At 35.8% G+C, this 23,435-nt stretch overlaps 1 protein-coding gene and 1 pseudogene across 4 annotated transcripts; both read left to right on the top strand.

Moving 5' to 3' along the window:
* Positions 1–248: 248 nt before the first annotated feature.
* LOC112802700 (probable transmembrane ascorbate ferrireductase 4) lies at positions 249–19,191 on the top strand. 4 transcript variants are annotated; one of them, XM_025846029.3, is made up of 4 exons: positions 249–560; positions 679–730; positions 832–1,028; positions 18,744–19,191. In XM_025846029.3, the coding sequence occupies exons 1-4, from the start codon at positions 414–416 to the stop codon at positions 19,047–19,049; spliced, it is 702 nt and encodes a 233-aa protein (XP_025701814.1). In that variant the 5' UTR covers positions 249–413; the 3' UTR covers positions 19,050–19,191. The 4 variants fall into 4 exon arrangements, with proteins under 4 accessions (XP_025701814.1, XP_025701812.1, XP_025701816.1 ...); XM_025846027.3 differs by having other exon boundaries at positions 823–1,028; XM_025846031.3 differs by having other exon boundaries at positions 273–497.
* Positions 19,192–19,760: 569 nt separating this feature from the next.
* Positions 19,761–20,861, top strand: LOC140173278 (transcription factor bHLH51-like; annotated as a pseudogene).
* The last annotated feature ends 2,574 nt before the right edge of the window (positions 20,862–23,435 follow it).

Here is a 23,435-nt window from a genome sequence, read left to right as displayed (position 1 = left end):
GAAAATTAAAATTTAAATGTGTGAATTATTTATAACAAATACTTGAATAATAAAATATTTTTTTTACTAATTTTTTTTATACTCGCTTATATTTTTAGTTTTCTTATAAAATATTAAAGACTAGACTAGACTAACTTAATCTTAACTTAAAAAATTAAATAAGTTCAAGCAGTAATGTTAGAATATGTCCAAAATGGTGACATTGGATATTCAACTTAACAAGGGTTCAGTAGTTCACCAAAGGTAGAGGGGACATAGGGGTGCAATTAAATTGCCAAACTCGTCAATTAAATTGCCTCGTAATTATACTCATAGGTGGATCTAGAGAAGAGCAAAATAAAAGCGTTGTTGCTTGTCGGTAGTCCTAAGTCCTACTGCTGCTCACTAGCACTCACTCCTCCCAAGTCTTAATAATGGCTTCACTACTGTGTCCCGCACTTGTCTTGTTTGCTGCAAGACTTTCAGGATTTGCAGTTGGACTCCTTGTTCTTTTCTGGGTCCTGACCTTCAAATCCACCTTTCTCCCTTCTTCTCTTTCCCAACAAGACTTCATCTATGCTGTATGCAGTGCACACACTCACACTACTACTCTCTTTTCTCTTTATTTTCTGCTTCCCTTTTTTACAACTTTCCATTCCAAAAACTTACTTTTTTTCTTAAATGCTCTAATGATTGCAGGTTCTTCATCCTTTGCTGATGGTCATTGGGTTTATTCTCTTAAGTGGAGAAGGTAACTTGGGTTTAATTAGCTTTAGAATTGTTTGAAAGAAATCATGATGTAAAATTTAATTTAATTTATTTATTTTGTTAATTAGTATATAGTTTTTGCAGCAATTTTGGTGCACAGGTGGTTGCCTGGTTCTATGGGATTAAAAAAATCAGTGCATTTAGGGCTTCAAGGTGTGGCACTAGCTTCTGGAATATTTGGAATTTGGACTAAATTTCAGGGGAAGGATGGGATTGTAGCCAATTTCTATAGTCTTCATTCATGGATGGGTTTGATTTGCATTTCCCTCTTTGGAATTCAGGTACTAATACACTTTCACATGGTGATTGTTTTCTTTAGCTATTTCGTCTTGGTTCTTTATTTTTTCCCCCTTAATTATCATGAAATTGTATTTCTTACTATAGTTCAACTTTTTATCAAGTGCAACGTGCAAGCAACCTTCAGTCATATTTATTAACTGGCTAACAAAAATAATTGCTTCCTAAACTAGATAAGACTCTAGCTTGGGAAATGTGTGGGCCATCTTTTGTCATGCGACCAATAATTATATATAGGAAAAATGATTGCATTCCCCAGATGTTGCTCCAAGAGGATCCCATGGTCTCTATATTATATGGAGAGAAGCCCAATGGGCTTTTGCTTCATTGATTGTGGTTTTGGTCTATATTCTTGTGTCTTGGGGGTTGGCAATTTCACTAAAATTGTTCTTATTCGTGTTAGAATAGAGGGGTAAACTTTTAAATAGAACAATTCGGGACAAATTAGTTTTTAGGTTATTAAATTAAAAAATACCCAGGGAAAAAAGGATATGTGCCCTATGGCAAAAAAGAAGAGAAGGATATATACCCCTTCGAAAGTAAAATATCTATATATATTTAGTATTCTTAGATGCAGGAAGAATATATCTTTATTCTGAAGTGAAAATCAAAAGCAATATTTAATATCAATATGCATTTATGATAGAATTTACGTAAGTTTATTAAAAAAAGGTGCGGGACTAAAATTAAGTTTACATTATAATTTGGGTTAATATGTTATAAAAAATAAATACTAAAAACTATTGAATCTATATTATATTCCCTTTGTCTAACTAATAATTTGTTTGTACTTTGTACACTAATGTTAGTACAAAACAATGAAACCCCAAAGAATTGTCTATTCTTAAAATATTGTTATGATTTTGAAAAGGTAAGACGTTATTTGGTTTTTGACAATATTTTATTTTTATTTTATTATTATTTAAAAGGGTTAACTATCAATTTGGTATCCGAAAAATTCAGTTGCTACAAAAAAAGTCTTTGAAAATAATTTGAAAATACAACAAAAAGATTCAATAAATATTATAATTTTTGTAAGCATCAAAAAGACTTTCATATTTAGCAAATGATTTATCTATTAGATCTAAAATTTTTATGGCAATATTTGAATAAATATTTAGGTGTACGAAAAAATTTAGAACAAAATTTTATCTCTAGATTTTTTTTCAAAAAAATATAGTTGTTCACAATAATTTTTTTTTAAAATTACTTGACAAAAAATGAAACTCCGCCTATGTTACACTTGCGGTACATAGCCGGTCCCAAACCCGGATAAAGGAGGAGGGTTGTGTTAGGTCTTCGGTAACCAACGTAAAAATATAGCCGAACCCCCCATGACATGAATCAAAGACATTATTGCGCTAAAGCTAGGTCGTTACCCGGAAGTAACGCGCCGTATAGCTCGAGTACAGTGTCAAAGCAAGAGCCGCTGCATCGGTGCCCGGATGTAGTGTTAAATGAGCAAGGGTTCTCGCGTTTTCGTGAACGGACGAGGGTAAATAAGCTAGTTCAAAAAGGAGAAGGTAAAGGTCGAAGCGACAAAATGTTGAGATTTGGGACATGGAACATAGGCACTCTAACAGGAAAGTCCATGGAGGTGGTGGACACCATGACAAGGAGGAAGATTAACATTATGTGCCTACAAGAAACGAAATGGGTTGGTGCAAAGGCTAGAGAGTTGGATTCTTCTGGTTTCAAACTTTGGTATACAGGAAAGGTGAAGAATAGGAATTGAGTTGGAATAATTGTGGATAAGCAGTGGAAGAAGGACGTAGTTGATGTCAAGAGGGTGGGAGATCGGATCATCTCTATCAAACTTGTGGTGGAGGGAGGTGCTTTCCATGTGATTAGCGCCTATGCACCGCAAGTGGGTTCGGACGAACAACACAAGATAAGGTTTTGGGAGGATCTAGAGAGTTTGGTTCAAGGCATACCTTTGGGAGATAAGATTTTCTTAGGAGGAGATTTAAATGGCCATGTTGGGAGAGAAGTGACTGGATATGGGAGTATTCACGGAGGCCATGGTTTCGGGGTGATCAATGCCGAGGGTAAAACTATTTTGGACTTTTCCTCAACTTTTGATCTTCTCATCGCAAATACATGTTTTAAAAAGAGAGACGAACATCTTATAACCTATAAGAGTGGCATGACAAGCTCTCAAATCGACTTCTTCTTGTTGAGGAGAGTCGACCGAAAATTTTGCATTAACTGTAAAATTATCCCGGGAGAGAGTTTGACAACACAACATAGGGTGCTCGTCATGGATTTTCGCGTTGAGCAAAAGTTGAGGAAAAGACATCATACGAAGAACCCAAGGACGAGGTGGTGGCGGATGAAAGGTGAGGAACAAAGAAGCTTCCTAAGACGGGTAGGAGAAGAGGCAAAGTGGGATGGGAATGGAAGCGCGGAAGAGATGTGGAGGGAGATGGCAGAAGTTATTAGAAGAACAGCAAAAGAAAGTTTTGGTGAATCTAAAGGAATAGGACCAAGAGACAAGGAGTCCTGGTGGTGGAATGCGAGTACACAAGAAAAGATAAAGATAAAAAGAGAATTCTTTAAAGAGTGGTCTTTATGCCGCAATGCAGATAACTGGGAAAAATATAAGGCGGCTAAGAAAGAGACAAAAGTGGCTGTAAGTGAAGTAAGAACAAGAGCATATGAGGGTCTCTACCAGTCTTTGGGCACGAAAGAAGGAGAAAAAGGTATATATAGAATTGCAAAGAGCCGGGAAAGAAGAATGAGAGATTTGGATCAGGTTAAGTGCATAAAGGATAAGGATGGAGAGGTGTTGGCTCAAAAGGAGAAGATTAATGAAAGGTGGAAGAGCTACTTCTACGAGTTATTTAATGAGGGACAGAAGACTCTCCCGAGCCTTGGTCGATTATGCACAAGGGAAGAAGATCAAAACTTTGACTACTATCGAAGGATTCGAGACTTCGAGGTAAAAGAGGCTCATGAAAAATGGCAGGGCAGTAGGACCTGATAATATCCCGATTGAGGTTTGGAAGGGTCTTGGAGGAAAAGGCATCAACTGGTTAACCAAGCTTTTTAATGAGATTTTAAGGTCAAAGAAGATGCCTGATGAGTGGAGAAAGAGCACCTTGGTACCTATCTACAAGAATAAGGGGGATATACAAAGTTGCGGAAATTATAGAGGGATTAAGCTTATGAGTCATACTATGAAGTTATGGGAAAGGGTGATAGAACGGAGGTTGAGAAAAGAGACACAAGTAACAGAGAACCAATTTGGATTTATGCCAGGCAGATCTACCACTGAAGCGATATACCTATTAAGAAGGATGATGGAGAGGTATCGTAGTAATAAAAGGGATCTACACATGGTGTTTATTGATTTGGAAAAAGCGTATGATAGGGTACCAAGGGAGGTCTTATGGAAGGTTTTAGAAAAGAGGAGAGTAAGGATCGCATATATTCGGGCAATTAAAGACATGTATGATGGGGCCACAACTAGTGTGAAGACTCAAGGTGGTGTGACAGAGGAATTCCCTATTGGTATAGGATTACACCAGGGATCATCCTTAAGTCCATACCTTTTCACATTAGTCTTAGAAGTACTCACAGAGCACATCCAAGAGCCTGTGCCATGGTGCATGCTTTTTGCCGATGATATCGTCCTTATGGGAGAGTCAAGGGAAGACCTAAATAAGAAGTTGGAGTTATGGAGAGAAGCTCTAGAAGTGTATGATCTGCGCATAAGCCGTAGCAAGACGGAATATATGGAATGTAAGTTCAGTCTGAGAAGGGAAAACTTCAATATAGAGGTGAAAATTGGAGAGAACACCCTACGAAAAGTTAAAAGTTTTAAGTATCTTGGGTGCATCATACAGGATAATGGAGAGATTGAACATGATGTAAATCATAGGATCCAAGCAGGTTGGTCAAAATGGCGGAGTGCATCTGGTTTTATATGCGACAAAAAAGTGCCTTTAAAACTTAAAGGTAAATTCTATCGCACCGCTATAAGACCGGCTATGCTGTATGGTACGGAGTGTTGGGCGGCTAAAGGGGAGCACGAACATAAGCTGAGTGTGGCAGAGATGAAGATGTTGAGATGGATGAGTGGTCATACGCGATTGGATAAAATAAGGAATGAAGATATAAGGGAGAGAGTTGGAGTAGCACCTATTGTGGAAAAGATGGTTGAATCGCGTCTCAGGTGGTTTGGACATGTGAGAAGAAGACCGATAGAACATCCAGTCAGGAGGGTGGATGAGATGGAAGATGGACAAAGGGCGAAAGGCAGAGGAAGACCTAAGAAGACCATCCATGAGGTGGTCAAACGAGATCTACATGTAAACGGTCTCTCTGTAGACATGATACATGACAGAGCACAATGGCATCGTTTGATTCATGTAGCCGACCCCACTTAGTGGGACAAGGCTTTGTTGTTGTTGTACTTGACAAAAATGACCAAATTTTAAGGATGGAAATATATATATATTTTAAATAATAATCGTAAAAATTTGCATCAAAATCTAATTTCTAAAGTCATTTTTTAGAACATATATTTAATATTTAGTTTTTTTATCGTATTTTTAAATCTTTCAACAATTTATTTGTTGTTAGTATCTTTTCAATATCATTTTAGTAGTTTATTTTATTTTAAAATAATTAAAATAATAAAATATATTTTTTTATTGTACTCTTGTTGGGAATGGATCCGTAAAACTCAGTTTGAGGGGGGAGGGATCCTCTCGTGAAAAAAAATTGGATAGTATTCAATGTTTAATCTAATAATTTATTATTTTTTTATTTATTTTTGATCTCACTTATAAAATTAAAAGTGGAAGATTATACTGTATTGTATTAAGTGTTAAAAAAATTAGAGAAAAAATCGTTTGAGAGAGAGGGAGATCAGAAGATCGGATGGGGTGTCCGAGTTAGTGCGTGTCAAATTCTCCTCTCTTTGTGAATGATAGATACCAAAAGAGGAGAATCAATTAGAGTTATTCAATCAACTAATAGACACCCAACCAACATGTTAATCATCTAAGAAGTGGATGCTTAGTTGGAATTATACTAGTTAATGAAAAATACTAACATCATCGGATTATACTAGTTAATTATACTAGTTGGAATCATCTAATATTCTTCTTAATTAATAAGGTCCTAATAAGTTAACTAATTAGATTATAGAAAGTTAGTTGGAGTTATGTTTTTTTTGGTGACTAGTTGGAGTTATGTTTTAATTAATAAGGTCCTAACTTATCAATCAACTAGGAAGAGAAAAGTTAGTTGAAGACTTTTAAAGTTGTATTAATTGGCTCAACTCAATTCAACTTGAATTATCAAGAGGACTCAACTCAATGTCAAGAGGACTCGAGAGTTACTCAAAAACTTTTCCTTAGCCAAAATCCCAGATTCTACTCCTTATTGAAAATAATTTCAACAAACAGTGTAAAAAAAAACAATCCTAAAAATTCACTGCTCAAGAATAAAGTCGCAAATCCACTAAATTACAAGAAACATAACAGTTGTACAATTGAATATAAATTCCAAATTCATTTGATTCAACGAAGACTTCAAAATAAAGAGTCCATTAACATAAAACAAGAGTAAAAAGGGTAAAGAGATACAAACCAACAAGTAGATGTTCCTCATTAATTACAAATTCAAATTCAACATTGGATTCCATTACTTAAAATTGCTAATCATTCATTGGAAAAGGAAAGTGTTGCAGAGATTTAAAAAGACTATGTAGATGTTTCACTTGATTTTTTGTAACCTCGACAGGGTGTCGAATCAAGCTTATATCAAAATTTTAATTTGGGGAGCAGATACAATTTTTCTGAAAAAGAGTGAGTTCGACCTAAAAATTATTTAGCGTAAGTATTGAATTTATATATGTCAAAACATTTGTGATAAATTGTAAGCCAAGAAAAAAGATAAAACAAAGTAAAAACTTGAAAATAAAATGATTGAAAGAGAAAAAAAATAAAATAAACAACGCAAAGACAAAAATAACAAGATGGGAAAGATATGAAATAAATAAGAATTGTAAATAACAAGTAAATTGAAGCTTAAAATAAACTAACAAAATAAATAAAAATATCCGAAAAGAAATGAAAAACAATAAAATGAAATAAAAGGTAAAAATAATACGAATAAAAGAAAATTGACTCCAAACACTCATAGCCACTTGCATTTTATGGATTTCCTTGGTATTAGTGTGATTTTGGATTTTGTAGAGTTTTATATGATGGTGAGGTGTTCAGATTGAAGTTCTCTTTTTACTTCTGTATTTCTTTTATTTATAAACCATAAGGATAGATTTGCAGAGTATCTTTCTCTTTCTACTATCTAGTTTCTTCCTATTTATCAGGTCATGACACTATCTTGACCATAAAGAATCTTGACTCTCAAGTTTGACGTCTCACGTCTTCTTTTACCTTGATCTTCAAGCCCCACGTTCCATAAAGTGCTTTTGGATAAAGTTTCGTGTGATTATTTCATTTCGATTTTTAGAAGTCACCACTCCTTAATTATTTTCTTTTCACTTTCTACGATAAGTCGAACCCTTGTGCTAATGCTTTTATTCAACAACCCATGTGATATGATATTTTGACCTACATTCTCATAGAACAAACCACGTGCTATGATACTTCGACTTACATATTATCAACTCACCTTTAGGTCAAACGATCATGGTCGAGTTATTTGTAATGTCGAATTTTTGTGCTAACATATTGCTCCTTGAAACTTGTCTTTTCAGAAAATAAAATGAGAAGTTTCACTTGATTACATGCCTTGCACGTGCCATTTTTTTCAAATTTCAAAATTTTGAAAAGACAGTTATGCAGAAATGAAATAGTTCATGCGTTTTTTTCTGGGAATATATAATGTTCCCAATGGGCTTTAATGGACCTCTTCTTTTTAAACCTTTTCACATTTTCAGGGTTTATTTATTCGTTCAATTCCACCATTCTCATCATTCTTCATTCTTGCGAAAATCCTTATCCTTTTCTTTGAAATCCCTTTGTCTTTTTCATGAATTCTTAATCTGGTTCTTATTCTAGCAGTACTTTCGTTATTACTGTCGCTTCTTCTTCTACTACCATTGCTGTCACAACCTCTACCACTGTTCCTATCACTACCTCAACCATCGGAGCCACCACATCATATTCTCTTCCTACTTCCGCTACTGCCGCTGCAACTGCCGCTTCTGCTCCTGGCGGAGCTTTTGCTGCTCACATTTCTCCTTCACAAGAAGAGGATGACGAGGATGTTCAGGTTATAAAACCTCCTCCTCTGGTTGTCGATGTGCCATAGTTCTATAATGATGATGGTACTCTACGGACTCCCAATCCTGACGTTGAGACTATCGAACTCTGGAGAGCTAGGTATTGCTTCCATTCAAGTTCACAAATGTCTATATCTTCTTTCTTTCCATCTCCCCGTGAACATCTTCTATTGATTTTTTGCCAAAATGTTAAGGCTACCTACTTCGCTAGTCGAGTTTTTAGAACAGTACCCCTTAAGAAATCTAACTCTTTATTCTTGATTTGAATGTCGAGGCTATCTTCGACTTACAAGTCTATATAGAAGTCTTTAGGCATTGCTTCTGATCTTAAATTAGCCGCTTTTGACTTGTCCTATACTGCACCTCTCTTAGGAGCTAGTTTGGACTTTTGGTGCCCAACTACAAATAACTTCCATTTTTCTTATGGAATGATGGGCCCGACCTTGATGGAAAATTTTGCTTTGACTGGCAATGCTCCTAAGGGGGGAAGATGCATGTTGGGCCACTACATACCCTAATGATGTCTTCAACATCAACTTCGTCTTGACCTCTGTGTCGGATTTTATTCAAAACTACATGCGTTTTAAGGTTAATCCTGTGACTAATAGTGAGCACATAACTTTCTTACTCTTATGGCTAAATACTTTTATTTTTTGTCCAAAATCGATTTAGATTCAGAAAAGCAATTATTTGTTAGTAGCTATCATGTTTCACTGTAAAAAATATGTTAACCTCTCTTCTCTAATTCTGGCTCAATTGTATGAAACACTTTCCTTAGTAGTTAGTGAGATTCGACAAGGCGAATCTTCGATCAACCCCTTTGGTCCTACTTGGGTTGTAAACCTATGGTTGAAGGTTAAACTCGAACCTCGATTCACTGCTTCCTCTGCTGAAGTTCCAAAAGCTTAGCTTGACGGTATCCGACTTTCTTTCATTTCTTGGTCAAAACCAAAAAGCATGTCATCTATCGATGCTTTTTGTTACTTCATCACTCTCCTTCTCACGTCAAGACTAATGATGACTCTTATTACTACCCAAATCCATTTACCTGTAAAAAAAAAAAAAGCGCTGTTGGGTATCTCCATTCTTTAACTAGTTGTAAAACTGAAAATCAAGAGACTGTCGATGAAATATGGTCGAAAACATTAACTCCCCAAATTCTTCCTGTGGGTCTCCCTCATGAGTTGACTGTGGCTCTAAAAGAGAAATTGGTCACCTATTCCCCCCAATATGTGTCGAGGAAGTTTGGTCTTGCACAATCGTTGCCTTCTCCTCTATCTCTCGACCTTGGAGCAAAAAATGATCCATTATGAGGTGTCGAGTTTGGAAGAGTTTGATCAAATTTTGGACCTCAATCACCAAAGGGTGACTTCTCAATATGACATCAAGTTTTGCTTTCTCTCGACACCTGCATTCCACAAGTGGTGGTCGACCTTTTATGATTCTCATTGCACAGCATCTAGACAAGCACTCTCTAGTTTAGTTTTCCCTACTGCATAGATTGTCGCAACATCGAAGAAAACTAAAGGTGAGCATGTTAAAGAAATCCTTAAATTGAAAAATATTATAAAGTAAAATGACATTTCAGGAAGATAAAGTATGTTTTCAACGAGGCCTTAGAGGTATGTGAAAAGAAGTAAACATATTTTCATAGATGTCTCGACCGTTACTTCAAGACTTAGGCTAATCCTCCTAAAGGAGCCTTAGAAGTGAATTACCTACTCCAAAAGAAAGATCTTCAAACTCTAGCATCAACACAACTAGTGCCGTTTATTACCAGGGCTTTCTGAATAAGATTCATGGTCAAACGAGGATCACTGGATACTCTCCAAGTACCATATTTTCTTAAAACTTTATCCTTCGAGTCTTTACTTATCTTATATTCTCTATATTTTTCAGCTGCTTGACCTATAGAGATGACTGTTATAGCTGTTGAGCCCAAACCAGTCAAGGAGAATTGGGAGTCAGAAGAGGATGCTGCTACAAAGAAGACCAAATCCAAACAGGGTCGGGGCAGATGACGGTCAAGTGAGGCCACACTTTGCTCAAAAAAGCGTAGTGCTGTCGCATCCTTCTTGGAGCTAACCCCAAGAAAGTTCAAAAAACAAATCCCACCATTTCTTTTAAGGTATTTTTGTAACACCTTAAAGCTTATGTTCGAAGTTTGTTTTGCATAAATACTTAATAACTCTTTTCTATTCAGTCAAAACAGTCAAAACAAAGCTCCAAATCTTGGGTCAAAGCAGAAAGTCGCTCTGAACTAGAGGTTGACCCATCCGGTATCGAGACTGAAGTGACTCAACCTACTTCTCCCATAGTTCCTCGACCGGTGGCTATACCACCCATTTCCGTTTTAAGTCCAGTACAGCCTAATACGTCGACTGTTGCCTCTCAAGCCTCGACTGATTCTCCAATGGAAAATTTTCTCACCATTTCCATATTTCATTTTGTTTGTTCATATTCATATACTTATCTTTTGCAGGCGAGCTATATGCCTTTGCCAAGTTATGCGGAAACACATCGAAAATCACGTCATATTTTGACAACTGTTGCAGCCACTTCTACACTTACTCTGGACATAGATTAGAGGGCTGTCAAACAAAATTTAGAGCTCCCATTCCATGTTCTTGCACCAGAGGCTGGGGATTTAGATTTTGAGATTTTGACTTTGATCTTGCAAACATTATGTTAGAAGCTCGATAAGTATACTCTTTAGAAGGAACAAGAGTTTTCTCTTCTTCTGGTTCAGAACCAGAGGTTGTTCTTTCTGTTCAAGAGTTAGAACCAATTGTTTCATTCCGTGAAGAGGAGGTTACTTCTCTTGAGCCTCAAATGCCACCAGGTCTTGATCTTCTGGTTGTCGAGATGGTGAACATAATTCTCGACTACCTCAACCATCCTTTAGAGGAGATCAACAACAACACTGACCTGAAGGTTCGACTCTTCGAAGCTCTTGGATTTTTGGACCAAAAGATTCCAACTAGGATCCATACAGTTCTAGGTGTCTTTATTGAAGACATTTACAATTATACTTCCAAGTCTGAAATAGTCGAGGAAAAGTTGAGAAAGTCGATTGAGGCATTGGCTAACCATGATGCCCAACTAAAGAAATGTAAAATGTCTAAGTCTCAAATCGAAGAAGTCTTATCAGAGGGTCGAGCTAAAGAGCAAACCCTAGTATTGAGAATTGAGACTCTTGAAAAGGAATTAGCTGAGTTGAAGGCTAGTAAAGAAAAAAATGCAACAGCTAACTTGACACTCCCTGGCTTGAAAAACTTAAAAAGGTACATTCCTCCAAAGTCTTGAGTTGACCTGCTTTAGTAGAAGCCATCACTCAAGCCAACAGGGTTAAAGATGAGGTTTCTGAAGCCGCTACCACCTTGGGTCGAAAATAATAGGACTTGAAGCTTAAATTTAGGATTTTATTTGAATCTTAATTGTTTGTATTGTGGTTGACTCTTTGTATATGGTCGACGTTTTATTATGAACTCTCATTTTTAATGATAATTATATGTTTTGAGATATTTTCCATTTATATGTCCAATCTTTCGATTATATCTTATATCTCTTAACTCATATGCATTACCATCAAATATCTTTTCGACTTTAAAAAGTCCTTCACATAATGTTGACCATTTTTTTAACTTGTTATGTAAGAAGGACTAATTTTAAACCCCAGTCACCAACTGCAAATTGCTTCTTCTTTATTTTTTTGTTGTGTGACTTAGCTATAAATTCTTTCTGTCAAATTATTCTATCTAAAGCCATCAGTCAAGTTTGATCTAATTCATTTGGTTCATCTATCATACTTAACATGTACTGTTCAACAGAAAAATCATTTTGTTTAGTCACTCTAATAGTATGCAAATTTATTTCAAGTGGCAAGACAGCCTTGTGGCTATATACAAGCTCATAAGGTGTCGATTATGTAGCTTCCTTAGGTGAGCATCTATAAGCCTATAACACCTGGCTCAAGGTATTATGCTAGTTTTGAGGTAGTCTTTCGATATTTTTTTAATCAAATTTATTAGAGACTTATTAACAGCCTTGACTTGACCATTAGCTTGTGCATAATACAGACTCGAATGTATTATTCTAATACCTCGTGATTCAACAAACCTCTTTATTTATCGACCTGTAAACATGGTCCCTTGGTCTGTAGTTAAAGTTTGAAAAATACCAAATCTATGAGTGATTGATTTCTCAATGAAGTTAATTATCTTGGCTTGGGTAATTTCTTTTATGAACACAGTTTCCATGTATTTTATAAAGTAGTCAACTACCACTAAGATAAATTTATGCTCCTTAGTCAAAGGAGGGTGAATTACGTTAATTCTAAAATACTTAAGATAAAATGTTTTTAATATATTTCAACTGTATCATATAATAAAAGTAATAAATGTCAAATTCTTAAATATTAAATAAAGTATACAATGTAATTTAAAAAATAAAAAATATTGTAAATGTTGAACAATTCCTATTTGAAATACATTCTAATCTTTAAATATTAATTTTTTTTTATCAAAGTTGTAAGAATCGAATCAATAAATAAATCAGTAAAATGACTAGTTTATTGATTCAATGGTCCGACCGAGATTTAATAGGTATAACCGATTTAATTAAATATTAGATAAAATTATTAAAAATTTAATATATAATTTTAAATATTTAAATTCAATAATTTCTAACATGATAATATTAAAAATTTAACCAGAAGGGCAAGAACATTAAGTGAGCTCTATGTTTTTGTCACATTGCTGCTTGAATCTCCCAAAGTAATAGCGAAGATAGCATCCAATCCTCCTGCTTCTGGAACTCCAACCAACAACACTCCTTCTAAATTCAGTGTAGCATCTAAAAGTTTTGTTTGTAATTCTAGTTCAATCTGCATGAATTGCAAAAAAAAGAGTAGTTACTACCAGCATATACAATTTATAATCAACATCATTCAAACAGAAGAAGCATAATAATAAGTGCCAAATTAATGAAAGGAACTTACAGGAACATCTGCAGCCTCACCCATTAGGCGCATATAATATCTAATCCTAAGCATAGCTTCTTTTGCACCTAACAATGCTTTAATAACTGCTTCCTTGTTGTGTTCAGAAGCTTGCTCTATCCACTGTGAGAATTGCATTTTCAACATTAACACAAAAAAAAAGCAAGAACATGAAAGCATGAAGTGTAAAAACAACAAACAACAAACAACAACAAAAAAATCTTATCCCACTAGGTGGGGTCGGCTACATGAATCAAATGGTACTATTGAGCTATATCATGTATCATGTCTACAGAAAGACCGTTTACATGTAGATCTCATTTGACCACCTCATGGATGGTCTTCTTAGGTCTTCCTCTACCTTTCACCCCTTGTCCATATTTCATCTCATCCACCCTTCTGAATGGGTGTTTTATCGGTCTTTTTCTCACATTTCTGAACCACTTGAGACGTAATTCTACCATCTTTTCCACAATAGATGCTACTCCAACCCTCTCTCTTATATCTTCATTCCTTATTCTATCTAATCACGTATGACCACTCATCCATCTCAACATCTTCATCTCTGCCACACTTAACTTATGTTCGTGCTCCCCTTTGGCCGTCCAACACTCTGTATTATAAAGCATAGCTGGTTTGATAGCAGTGCGATAGAATTTACCTTTAAGTTTTGAAGGTACTTTTTTGTCACATATAAAACTAGACGCACTCCGCTGTTTTGACCAATCTGCTTGGATCCTATATTTACATCATATTCAATCTCTCCATTATCATGTATGATGTACCCAAAATACTTAAAACACTTAACTTTTCGTAAGATATTATCTCCAATCTTCACCTCTATATTAGGATTTTTCCTTCACAGGCTGAACTTACATTTCATATATTTCGTTTTGCTACGACTTATGTGCAGACCATACACTTCTAGAGCTTCTCTCCATAACTTCAACTTCTTATTTAGGTCTTCCTTTGACTCTCCCATATGGAAGATATCATCGGCAAAAATCGTGCACCATGGTATAGGCTCTTGGATATGCTCTGTGAGTATTTCCAAGTCTAATGTGAAAAGGTATGAACTTAAGGATGATCCCTGGTGTAATCCTTTACCAATAGAAAATTTCGTTGTCACACCACCTTAAGTCTTCACACTAGTTGGAACTCTATCATACATGTCTTTAATTGAACGAATATATGCGATCCTTACTCTCTTATTTTCTAAAACCTTTCATAAGACCTCCCTTGACACCCTAGCGTATGCTTTTTCCAAATCAATAAACACCATATATAGATCATTTTTATTACTACGATACCTCTCTATCATCCTTCTTAACAGGTATATCGCTTCAGTGGTGGATCTGCCTGTCATAAAATCAAATTGGTTCTTTGTTACTTGTGTCTCTTGTCTCAGCCTCCATTCTATCACCTTTTTTCATAATTTCATGGTATGACTCATGAGCTTGATCCCTCTATAATTTTTGCAACTTTGTATATCCCCTTTATTCTTGTAGATAGGTACCAAGGTGCTATTTCTCCACTCATCTGACATCTTCTTAGACCTTAAAATCTCATTAGAAAATTTGGTTAACCAACTGACGCCTTTCTCTCCAAGGCCCTTCCAAACTTCAATCGAAATATTATCGGGTCCTACTGTCCTGCCATTTTTCATCCGCTTTAGAGCCTCTTTTACTTCGAAGTCTTGAATCCTTCAATAGTAGTCAAAGTTTTGATCTTCTTCCCTTGTGCATAACCGACCAAAGCTCAGAAAAGTATTCTGTCCTTCATTTAATAACTCGTAGAAGTAGCTCTTCTACCTTTCATTGATCTTCTCCTCTTGAGCCAACACCTCCCCGTCTTTATCCTTTATGCACTTAACCTGATCCAAGTCTCTCGTTCTTCTTTCACGACTCTTTGTGATTCTATATATACATTTTTCTCCTTCTTTCGTGCCTAAGAACTGGTAAAGACCCTTATATGCTCTTGTTCTTGCTTTACTTACAGCCACTTTTGGTTTTTTCTTAGCCGCCTTATATTTTTTCTAATTATCTGCATTGCGGTACAAAAACCACTCTTTAAAGCACACCCTTTTTGCCTTTATCTTTTCTTGTACACTCGCATTCCACCACCGGGACTCCTTGTCTCGTGGTCCTATCCCTCTAGATTCACCAAAACTTTCTTTTGCTGTTTTTCTAATAACTTCTGCCATCTCTTTCTACAACTCCTCTCCGCTTCTGTTTTTATCCCACTTTACCTCTTCTTCTACCCGTCTTAGGAAGCTTATTTGTTCCTCATATTTCATTCGCCACCACCTTGTTCTTGGGTTCCTCGTATGATGTCTTTTTCTCAACTTTTGCTCATCGCAAAAATTCATGACAAGAATCCTATATTGTGTTGTTAAACTCTCTCCCGAAATAATTTTACAATTAACGCGAAATTTCTGGTCGACTCACCTCAACAAGAATAAGTCGATTTGAGAGCTTGTCATGCCACTCTTATAGGTTATAACATGTTTGTCTCTTTTTTTTAAAACATGTATTTGCGATGAGGAGATCAAAGGTTGAGGAAAAGTCCAAAATAGTTTTACCCTCGGTATTTACCATCCAAAAACTATGGCCTCCGTGAATACTTCCATACCCAGTCACTTCTCTTCCAACATGGCCATTTAAATCCCCTACTAAGAAAATATTATCTCCCAAAGCTATGTCTTGGACCAAACTCTCGAGATCCTCCCAAAATCTGATCTTGTGTTGTTCTTCCGAACCCACTTGCGGTGCATAGGCGCTAATCACATGAAAAGTACCTTCTTCCACCACAAGTTTGATAGAGATGATTTGATCTCCCACCCTTTTGACATCCACTACATCATTCTTCCACTGCTTATCCACGATAATACCTACCATATTTCTATTCTTCACCTTTCCCGTATACCAAAGTTTGAATCCGGAAGTATCCAACAACCTAGCCTTCGCACCAACCCATTTTGTTTCTTGTGGGCACATGATGTTAATCTTTCTCCTTGTCATGGTATCCACCACCTCCATGGATTTTTGTGTTAGAGTGCCTATGTTCTATGTCCCAAATCTCAACCTTCTGTCGCCTCGACCTTTAATTTTTTTTCTTTATAAACTAGCTTATTTACCTTCGTCCGTTCACGAAAATGCGAAAACCCTTGCTCATTTAACACTACACCCAGACGCCGATGCAGCGGCTCTTGCTCATTTGACAATGTACGCGAGCTATACAGCGCGTTGCTTCCGAGCAACAACCTAACTTTAGCGCAATAACGTCTTTGATCCATGTCATGAAGATTCGACTAAATTTTTATGATGGCTATCAAAGACCTAACACAACCTTCCTCTTTTATCCAGGCTTGGGGCCGGCTATGTACTGCAAGTATAACATAGGCGGAGTTATAAAGTGTAAAAACCATGACCAAAATTAATTTAGTAAAAAATATTCGACAGAATCATTCCGCAACTGACAGTTAATAAAGCCAGTGCAAATTAGCAAAATCAGTAAATCCAGTATTAACAAAATCAGTGCAAATTAACAAAAGTATTAATAAAATATCAAAATTAGCAATTCAATATTATTAACAACCGTACAAATTACAAAACAAGCAAAAATAATTCCAAGCAACATTGCTTACCAGTGGCAAGGAAAGAAGGAAAGTGACGGCGACGGAGGAGTGGAAACTATCGACAAAAACAGAGAGAGAGAACTCGAACAGAAAAGACGATAACCGAAAACGTTGAAAGGAGAGGAGAGTAGGAGACCTTCCTATGACAGCGGTGACAAAAAGAGGAACGATGGGAAGAGTGATGGTGGCTGCAGACTGTGTTCGAACTTTTACCAAACAGAGCTTTTAGCCTTCCACATGCGACGCCACACCCACTGTCAATTCGCGGAGGAGAAGAGTGGTGATGACTTTGAAGTGGGATGGTGGTTGCGGGCTGCATTCGAAGTTCGGAGAAGAAAGGTTCGACTATTTGGGGGAATATGATTCTCCAATTTTCATAAAGAAAGAGAGGGGTCTGATTTGGGATGGCAAATACGAGTATTGGGGTAGGGCATGGTCTTTTTTTTTATAAACTTAAACGGAACCGTTTTTGAGATAGCCACCGAACTGAAAAAATCTTTAAAAAATTCGACCATTTTTTTATAATTCATCGGTTAACCATTGATTTAATTGATTTTTTAATTGATTTTTTATTATATCATTTTTAAAATCAACCAACCAATAAAATAACTGATTTCTTATTAATCTAATTGAACGGATTAATTTGATTCAGATTTTAGAACCATAATTCTTATCCTAAAAAGTTGTGGCGGCTATTTGAGCCATGTTACATGACCGTATATTTTTTTTTACTTCTTTAGTTTAAAATTTTTGGCCAAGTCCCCGTATCCACTTTAAAATTGTTTTTGGTTTCTTCTCTTTTTTTACTTTTTTTTCCCTTAATATTTGCACCACATATTATTATATAAAAAAGACATTAATATCTAACATTAATATCTATTTGGATGTTTTAATATATATATATATATATATATATATAATAACTTTATTTTTCCCATGATATTAATATTCACAAATCTATTTTAAATACATATAACAAAATTATTAGGACAATTTTTTTTCTTTATGATAGGGCAACCCGGTGCACAAGCGTCCCGCGTTTAACGCAGGGTCCGGGAAAGGGCCGCAACCAAGGTTGTAATGTACGCAGCCTAACCTGATAATTATATCAGTGGCTGTTTCCACGGCTTGAACCCGTGACCTTGAGGTCACGTGGAGACAACTCATCCGCTGCTCCGAGGCTCCCCTTCTTTTTTTTTTTTTTCTTTATGATAATAAAGCATAAAAAGTAGAAGTTATTTATCACACATAACACTCAATAAAACAAACTAATTAACAACGAAAACCAAAATAGATATTCTTTATATTTTATTGAATCTAAGACCAAGATAATTTCCTTATTTGACAGGTCACTTATTAATAATTTTTTTAATTAAAAAAACACTAATCATAATTGAAAAGTACACTAATTACTTGACTAATTCAAATTAGTTACATATATTATTAAATAAAAAATATTATATATACATAAAAAATTAATCATCAAATCAATTATTATGTATTTATATATAAATACTTATATTATTTTAAATTTATTTTTAATATATATTTTATATTTTAATAAGTATTTTATATTAATGACTGATTTTTGTATACACCTAACATAATTATTATCAAATATATGATATTATATTTAATTATACAAATTTTTTATTTTGGCGCTTCTGTTTAATTTTTGGTTCGTCCATGAATGAAAAGACTCAAACCCAGAAATGCGGTTTATGGGGCTTATATATTTTTCACTGGCGTCAAAGCCGTGCTGCACTTTAATTTCTAATGTCTCATATTTGTTTCTAATTCAGTGGTTGTTAGGCTTCTTGAACTTTTGGCACAGAAGAGAGGCAAAAATTGCGAGAATAAAGATTTTACCTTGGCATGTATTCTTGGGCCTCTACACTTATGCGTTGGCAGTAGCAACAGCGGAAACAGGGCTTCTGGAGAAATTAGCATTCATACAATCAAAGAGAAATAATGTATCCAAACACAGTACTGAGTCCCTGTTGGTTAATAGTTTAGGATTGTTTCTAGCCATGCTAAGTGGTTTTGTTATTCTGGCTGCTGTTTCACCTAAGTATGGGTATCATACCCTTCAAAGCAGACAACATTAAATTCTTGCCTCTTACAAGTTACAACCAATAAATTATTCATGGTCATGGTTGCCCCATATTCGAGTTAGATTTGGAGCGGTATGAATTTTGAATGAAATTTGTATAGGTCATGTTTGTGCAAAAATGGGATAGATTAATCAAACCAGCTAGCCTTTATTTTGCATCCAAAATTGTGCCTTCAAATGAATTTCCACGGAGAAAAGTCTTTGTATATGGTCAATATCTCTCATGTATAGACGCATTGACAAAACGTTAGCAGGATCACCTAACAGGTGTATCAAAATAGGTTTTTTTTTTTTTTGATGATAAAATAGGGTTAATCCTTACTAGACTCAATTTTGTTTCATAAAATTTCAAAATTAAATTGTGAAGAGCTTGTATTCATTTCCAATTTTTTTCCCTTTTTTTGAAAAAATTATTGGACACTCCAAATACCCATCCATTATCCAGGACTAGAGAGGGGCCTACATATACGCGCCGACGAGTCTTACAATTTCTTTGTAAATTTTAAGGTTGCGAGAACCGGACCTGTCAATAAATCGGTGAGGTCACTGGTTCAATGATTTACTGGTTCGATCGGAATTCAACCGGGGTTCAACCGGTTTAATTAAATATTAAATAAAATTATTAAAAAACTTAAAATAATCTTAAGTATATAAATTAAATAATTTCTAACTTAATAAAATTTAATATTTCACATAATAAATTATCCATTACTCTGCACCAAACAGTAACAATAATTCTCCATTTTCAGTACCAACACAGATAGTGCCTCATGCCTATGACTCAGCATTTGCCTCTCTTCAATTCCAATATCCATGGCCTTTAGCCTTTGAAGGGTTTCCAGAAGATAGAGCTGCAAGTGCTTCTAAGAGCCATAGCCAAGCAGAGAAAAGAAGAAGGGACAGATCAATGCATAACTTGCAACTCTTAGAAAATTGATTCCTAAGTTTGATAAGGTAATATTGTTTTTCAAAATTCATATTCCAATATTGTCATAGACATAGTTAGTTACTTCTCTCCTTTTTGGCAAAACATATTGTTTACTTTTACTTCTATCAGTTATGCTATTCAGAGTTTAGATTTTCTTTTTCACCCCTTGAATTCTAGCAAGAAAATAGAAATTACCTACCTTAGGAAAATGACATGATATGCAAGGTATCATTAGTTTATGCTATTAATAGCTTTAATAGGTTCCATGATAGAACTTAAAGCATTTGAATTCTACTTCATCAACCTTGATAGATAGAGAACTAGAGAAGCTATACATGTTTTTGTTTTCTAGACTGCATAAATTCCATAATTGATTATGCTTTCAAAATCAATTCAACTAGAAGTGTAAGAGTAATATAAGTTCAACTTTGAATTATGCCGGAATGAATACTACAAAAGCAGAATCAAATTAATTAAGTTTTGTTGCGGATGCAGATGGACAAGGCTGCATTACTAGGGAGTATAGTAGATCATGTGAAGGATCTAAAGCGAAAAGCGATGGATGTGAGCAAAAGCATCACAGTTTCAAGTGAAACTGATGAAATAACAATAATATAGTGTGACCCTGATCAAGATGAAAGCTATGCTAAAGTGAAGATACTGAAGCACAACATTGTAATTTCAGTTTGCTGTGATGATAGACCAGAACTTTTTAGTGAACTCATTCAAGTCCTAAAAGGATCGAGGCTCATAAATCAAGATCAGAACATATTCAGAAGCAGCAAACAGCTAACAGAAACAGCAAAACAGAAGCAGCAAAACATACTCAAAATAAAAAGCATCAGAAAATCAGAATCCAAAATCAAGAAGGCAGCATAAAACAGGCGAGCTCACAGAACTTCAGAAAATCAAAATCCAAAATCAAGAAGGCAACATAAAGGAGACAGGAACAGAGTCTTACCGGCGAATGAGGAGGCGGGCTCGGCCGGTGGTGCTCGCGGCTGCTGTGGATGGTTGTGGGTGGCGAATGAGGAGGCGGGTTAGATGACGTTCGGCGACGAAGAGGCGGGCTCGGCCGGTGGTGGTCGCGGCTGTTGTGGATGGTTGTGGGTGGCGAATGAGGAGGCGGGCTAGGTGACTTTCGGCGACGAGGAGGCGGGCTCGGCCGGTGGTGGTCGCGGCTGCTGTGAGTGGCTGTGGGTGGCACTCGTGGCCTTCGTGGGTGAATGGAGGCTGGCGCCGAATGCACTTGGGGAGGGGAAGAAAGGGGAAAGTGGGGGGGTTACTCAGATTAGGGTTAGTGCTTTGGGACTTTCGCGTATGCCTTTCTTTTTTCTTAAAAAAAAGCCAAAACGACGTCGTTTGGCTAGTGAAGTTGCAAACCACTAAACCGCCAAAAAATCGGACGGTTCTTCCAGTTCGCCGGTTAACCGCTGGTTCGACCGATTTTTTCACCGGTTTTTTGCCAGACGGTTTTTCACGTTACCCGGACCGGCTAGGTAACCGGTTTCCGGTTTTTCCGGTTGAACTGGCCGATTTGGTCCGGTTTTCAAAACCATGGTAAATTTGACCTTTTATATTAGAGATAATTATTTTAAGTATAATTAATGCATGATATAATATATGATCAAAAAACTAATGAAATTTTAAATTTAAATAAGTAACATATATAGTATTAAACATAAATATTCGGACAAGATACTCTTCCGTGCTATAGGTCGGCTCTACACTGTTCTTGTGAGCTCTTGGAACTTGTCACCCAAAAGTGAAGTATTCTCGTTAATTCGGACCCAAATATGGTACATGCAAAAAAGACTCCAACGCTCAAGTTAGTGAAATATCTTAACGAGAGTAAATATAATATCGTGTGTTGTGTTGGTGATCTCCTGCCCCTTATTGTCGGTCTCGACTGTGATTTATAGCTGCCATGGCTGAAGTATTCGTCGGTTTAGTCAAAATATCCGTGGCCGACTTAAGTGCGAGATTCAGGGGAGAAGTTTGTTACGATAGGGAGTTATCTATTTTGAATTTTTTTCATCCTTCCGAGGAATAACCTGTTTTTTTGCCGATGTATTAGGGATACAGTACATAGCCCCCAAGCTTGACTTGCCAAACTTACGTTTTGGCAAGTTGAGCTTTTGTCGTGCGGTTATACCTCGATTATGGTCAAACATGTGAGCCCCCAAGCTCAACGCGCGTTGTTGTTTTCAATCTTAACCGAATGTACACCTCTAGGAGAATGGACTTCAATTGGCATTGGGCTTGTGGCATGGCACTTGGGCTTAGGGGCGTTACACACCTGGGTTTGGTGTGGCACGCCACTTCTTCCAAAGCTCTAAAACTTCAAGGCGTTACACGTAAGCATGGAGAGCCTCAAAAGCGTTGCACACCACTCTTCTTTTGCTTGGAGGGCGTTGCACACCAGTTTTAGGCGTTGCACGCCCAGTTTTGGGCGTGTAAGGGCGTGTACCTTAAAGTCTTGGGCGTTGTTTTTGTGACTTGAAAGGTGATAGTCATGCGTGACTCAATCTAAATGTCCACTATAGACATATGCGTATCGTTTCAAAGCTCTGAATGTTAACTTTCTAACGCCATTAAAATTATCTCATTTGGATCTCTATAATTCAAGTTATGCTCACTTAAATATGAAAATGTTAGGATTGACAACATTTACAAATTACCTTTTAGTTGTAAAAATATAACTTGAATCCACAATAATTCTAAAACAATTCTAAATTTATTATTAGTCATGAAAACTTCATTTAAAATTTCAAAACATAAAAAAACTTTAATTTAAATAATAAAAAAACTAACAAAATATATATAAAAATTTTAAAGATGCAAAGGCATCAAACATATTTAAAATATTTCATGAAAATTTAAATAAAAATAAATCATACCTTGATGTATCTAAGTAAGAGATGTAATAATTGGGTTACAAATTTAGATCTATAAACTCTTTCATTTTTATTGACAAATTATGTACTTTTATGCTTGCTTTTCATGATCTTGTATTTTTTTTTCTTTTATCCAAATTTTATTTTTGAAAAGAATTTCACCATTAAAATGCTTTTTTTGAAACTCTCATCATTGCATTTATTTTACTAAAAATATTAGGTCTCCAAGACTTTTTATAACCAAATTTAACCAAATTATTTAAAAATAAAAACCTGCTCTACTTTTTCTTTCTTTTAACGATTATCACTGCTGCTTCATCTTCTTACGTTCCTTTTTCCTTTTTTCCTCCTCCTCCTCCTCCTCCTCCTCCTGTTGCTGCTGTTGTTAATTTTTTTCTCTTTTTTTCTCATCATTCTACATAAATTTTAGTGTACAACACACAAATTTTAGTATGCAACACACAAATTTTTAAGGACCACATGCCCAAAATAATGACACCCAACTAATAAAATACGCATAATACATAAATTTGTGTGAATAGCACAAAAATTTTGT

Source organism: Arachis hypogaea, chromosome 5 (assembly GCF_003086295.3).
Source record: "Arachis hypogaea cultivar Tifrunner chromosome 5, arahy.Tifrunner.gnm2.J5K5, whole genome shotgun sequence".
Lineage (NCBI taxonomy): Eukaryota > Viridiplantae > Streptophyta > Magnoliopsida > Fabales > Fabaceae > Arachis > Arachis hypogaea.
Note: the sequence above shows the minus strand (reverse complement) of the source record. Positions and strands in the feature narration are given on the sequence as shown.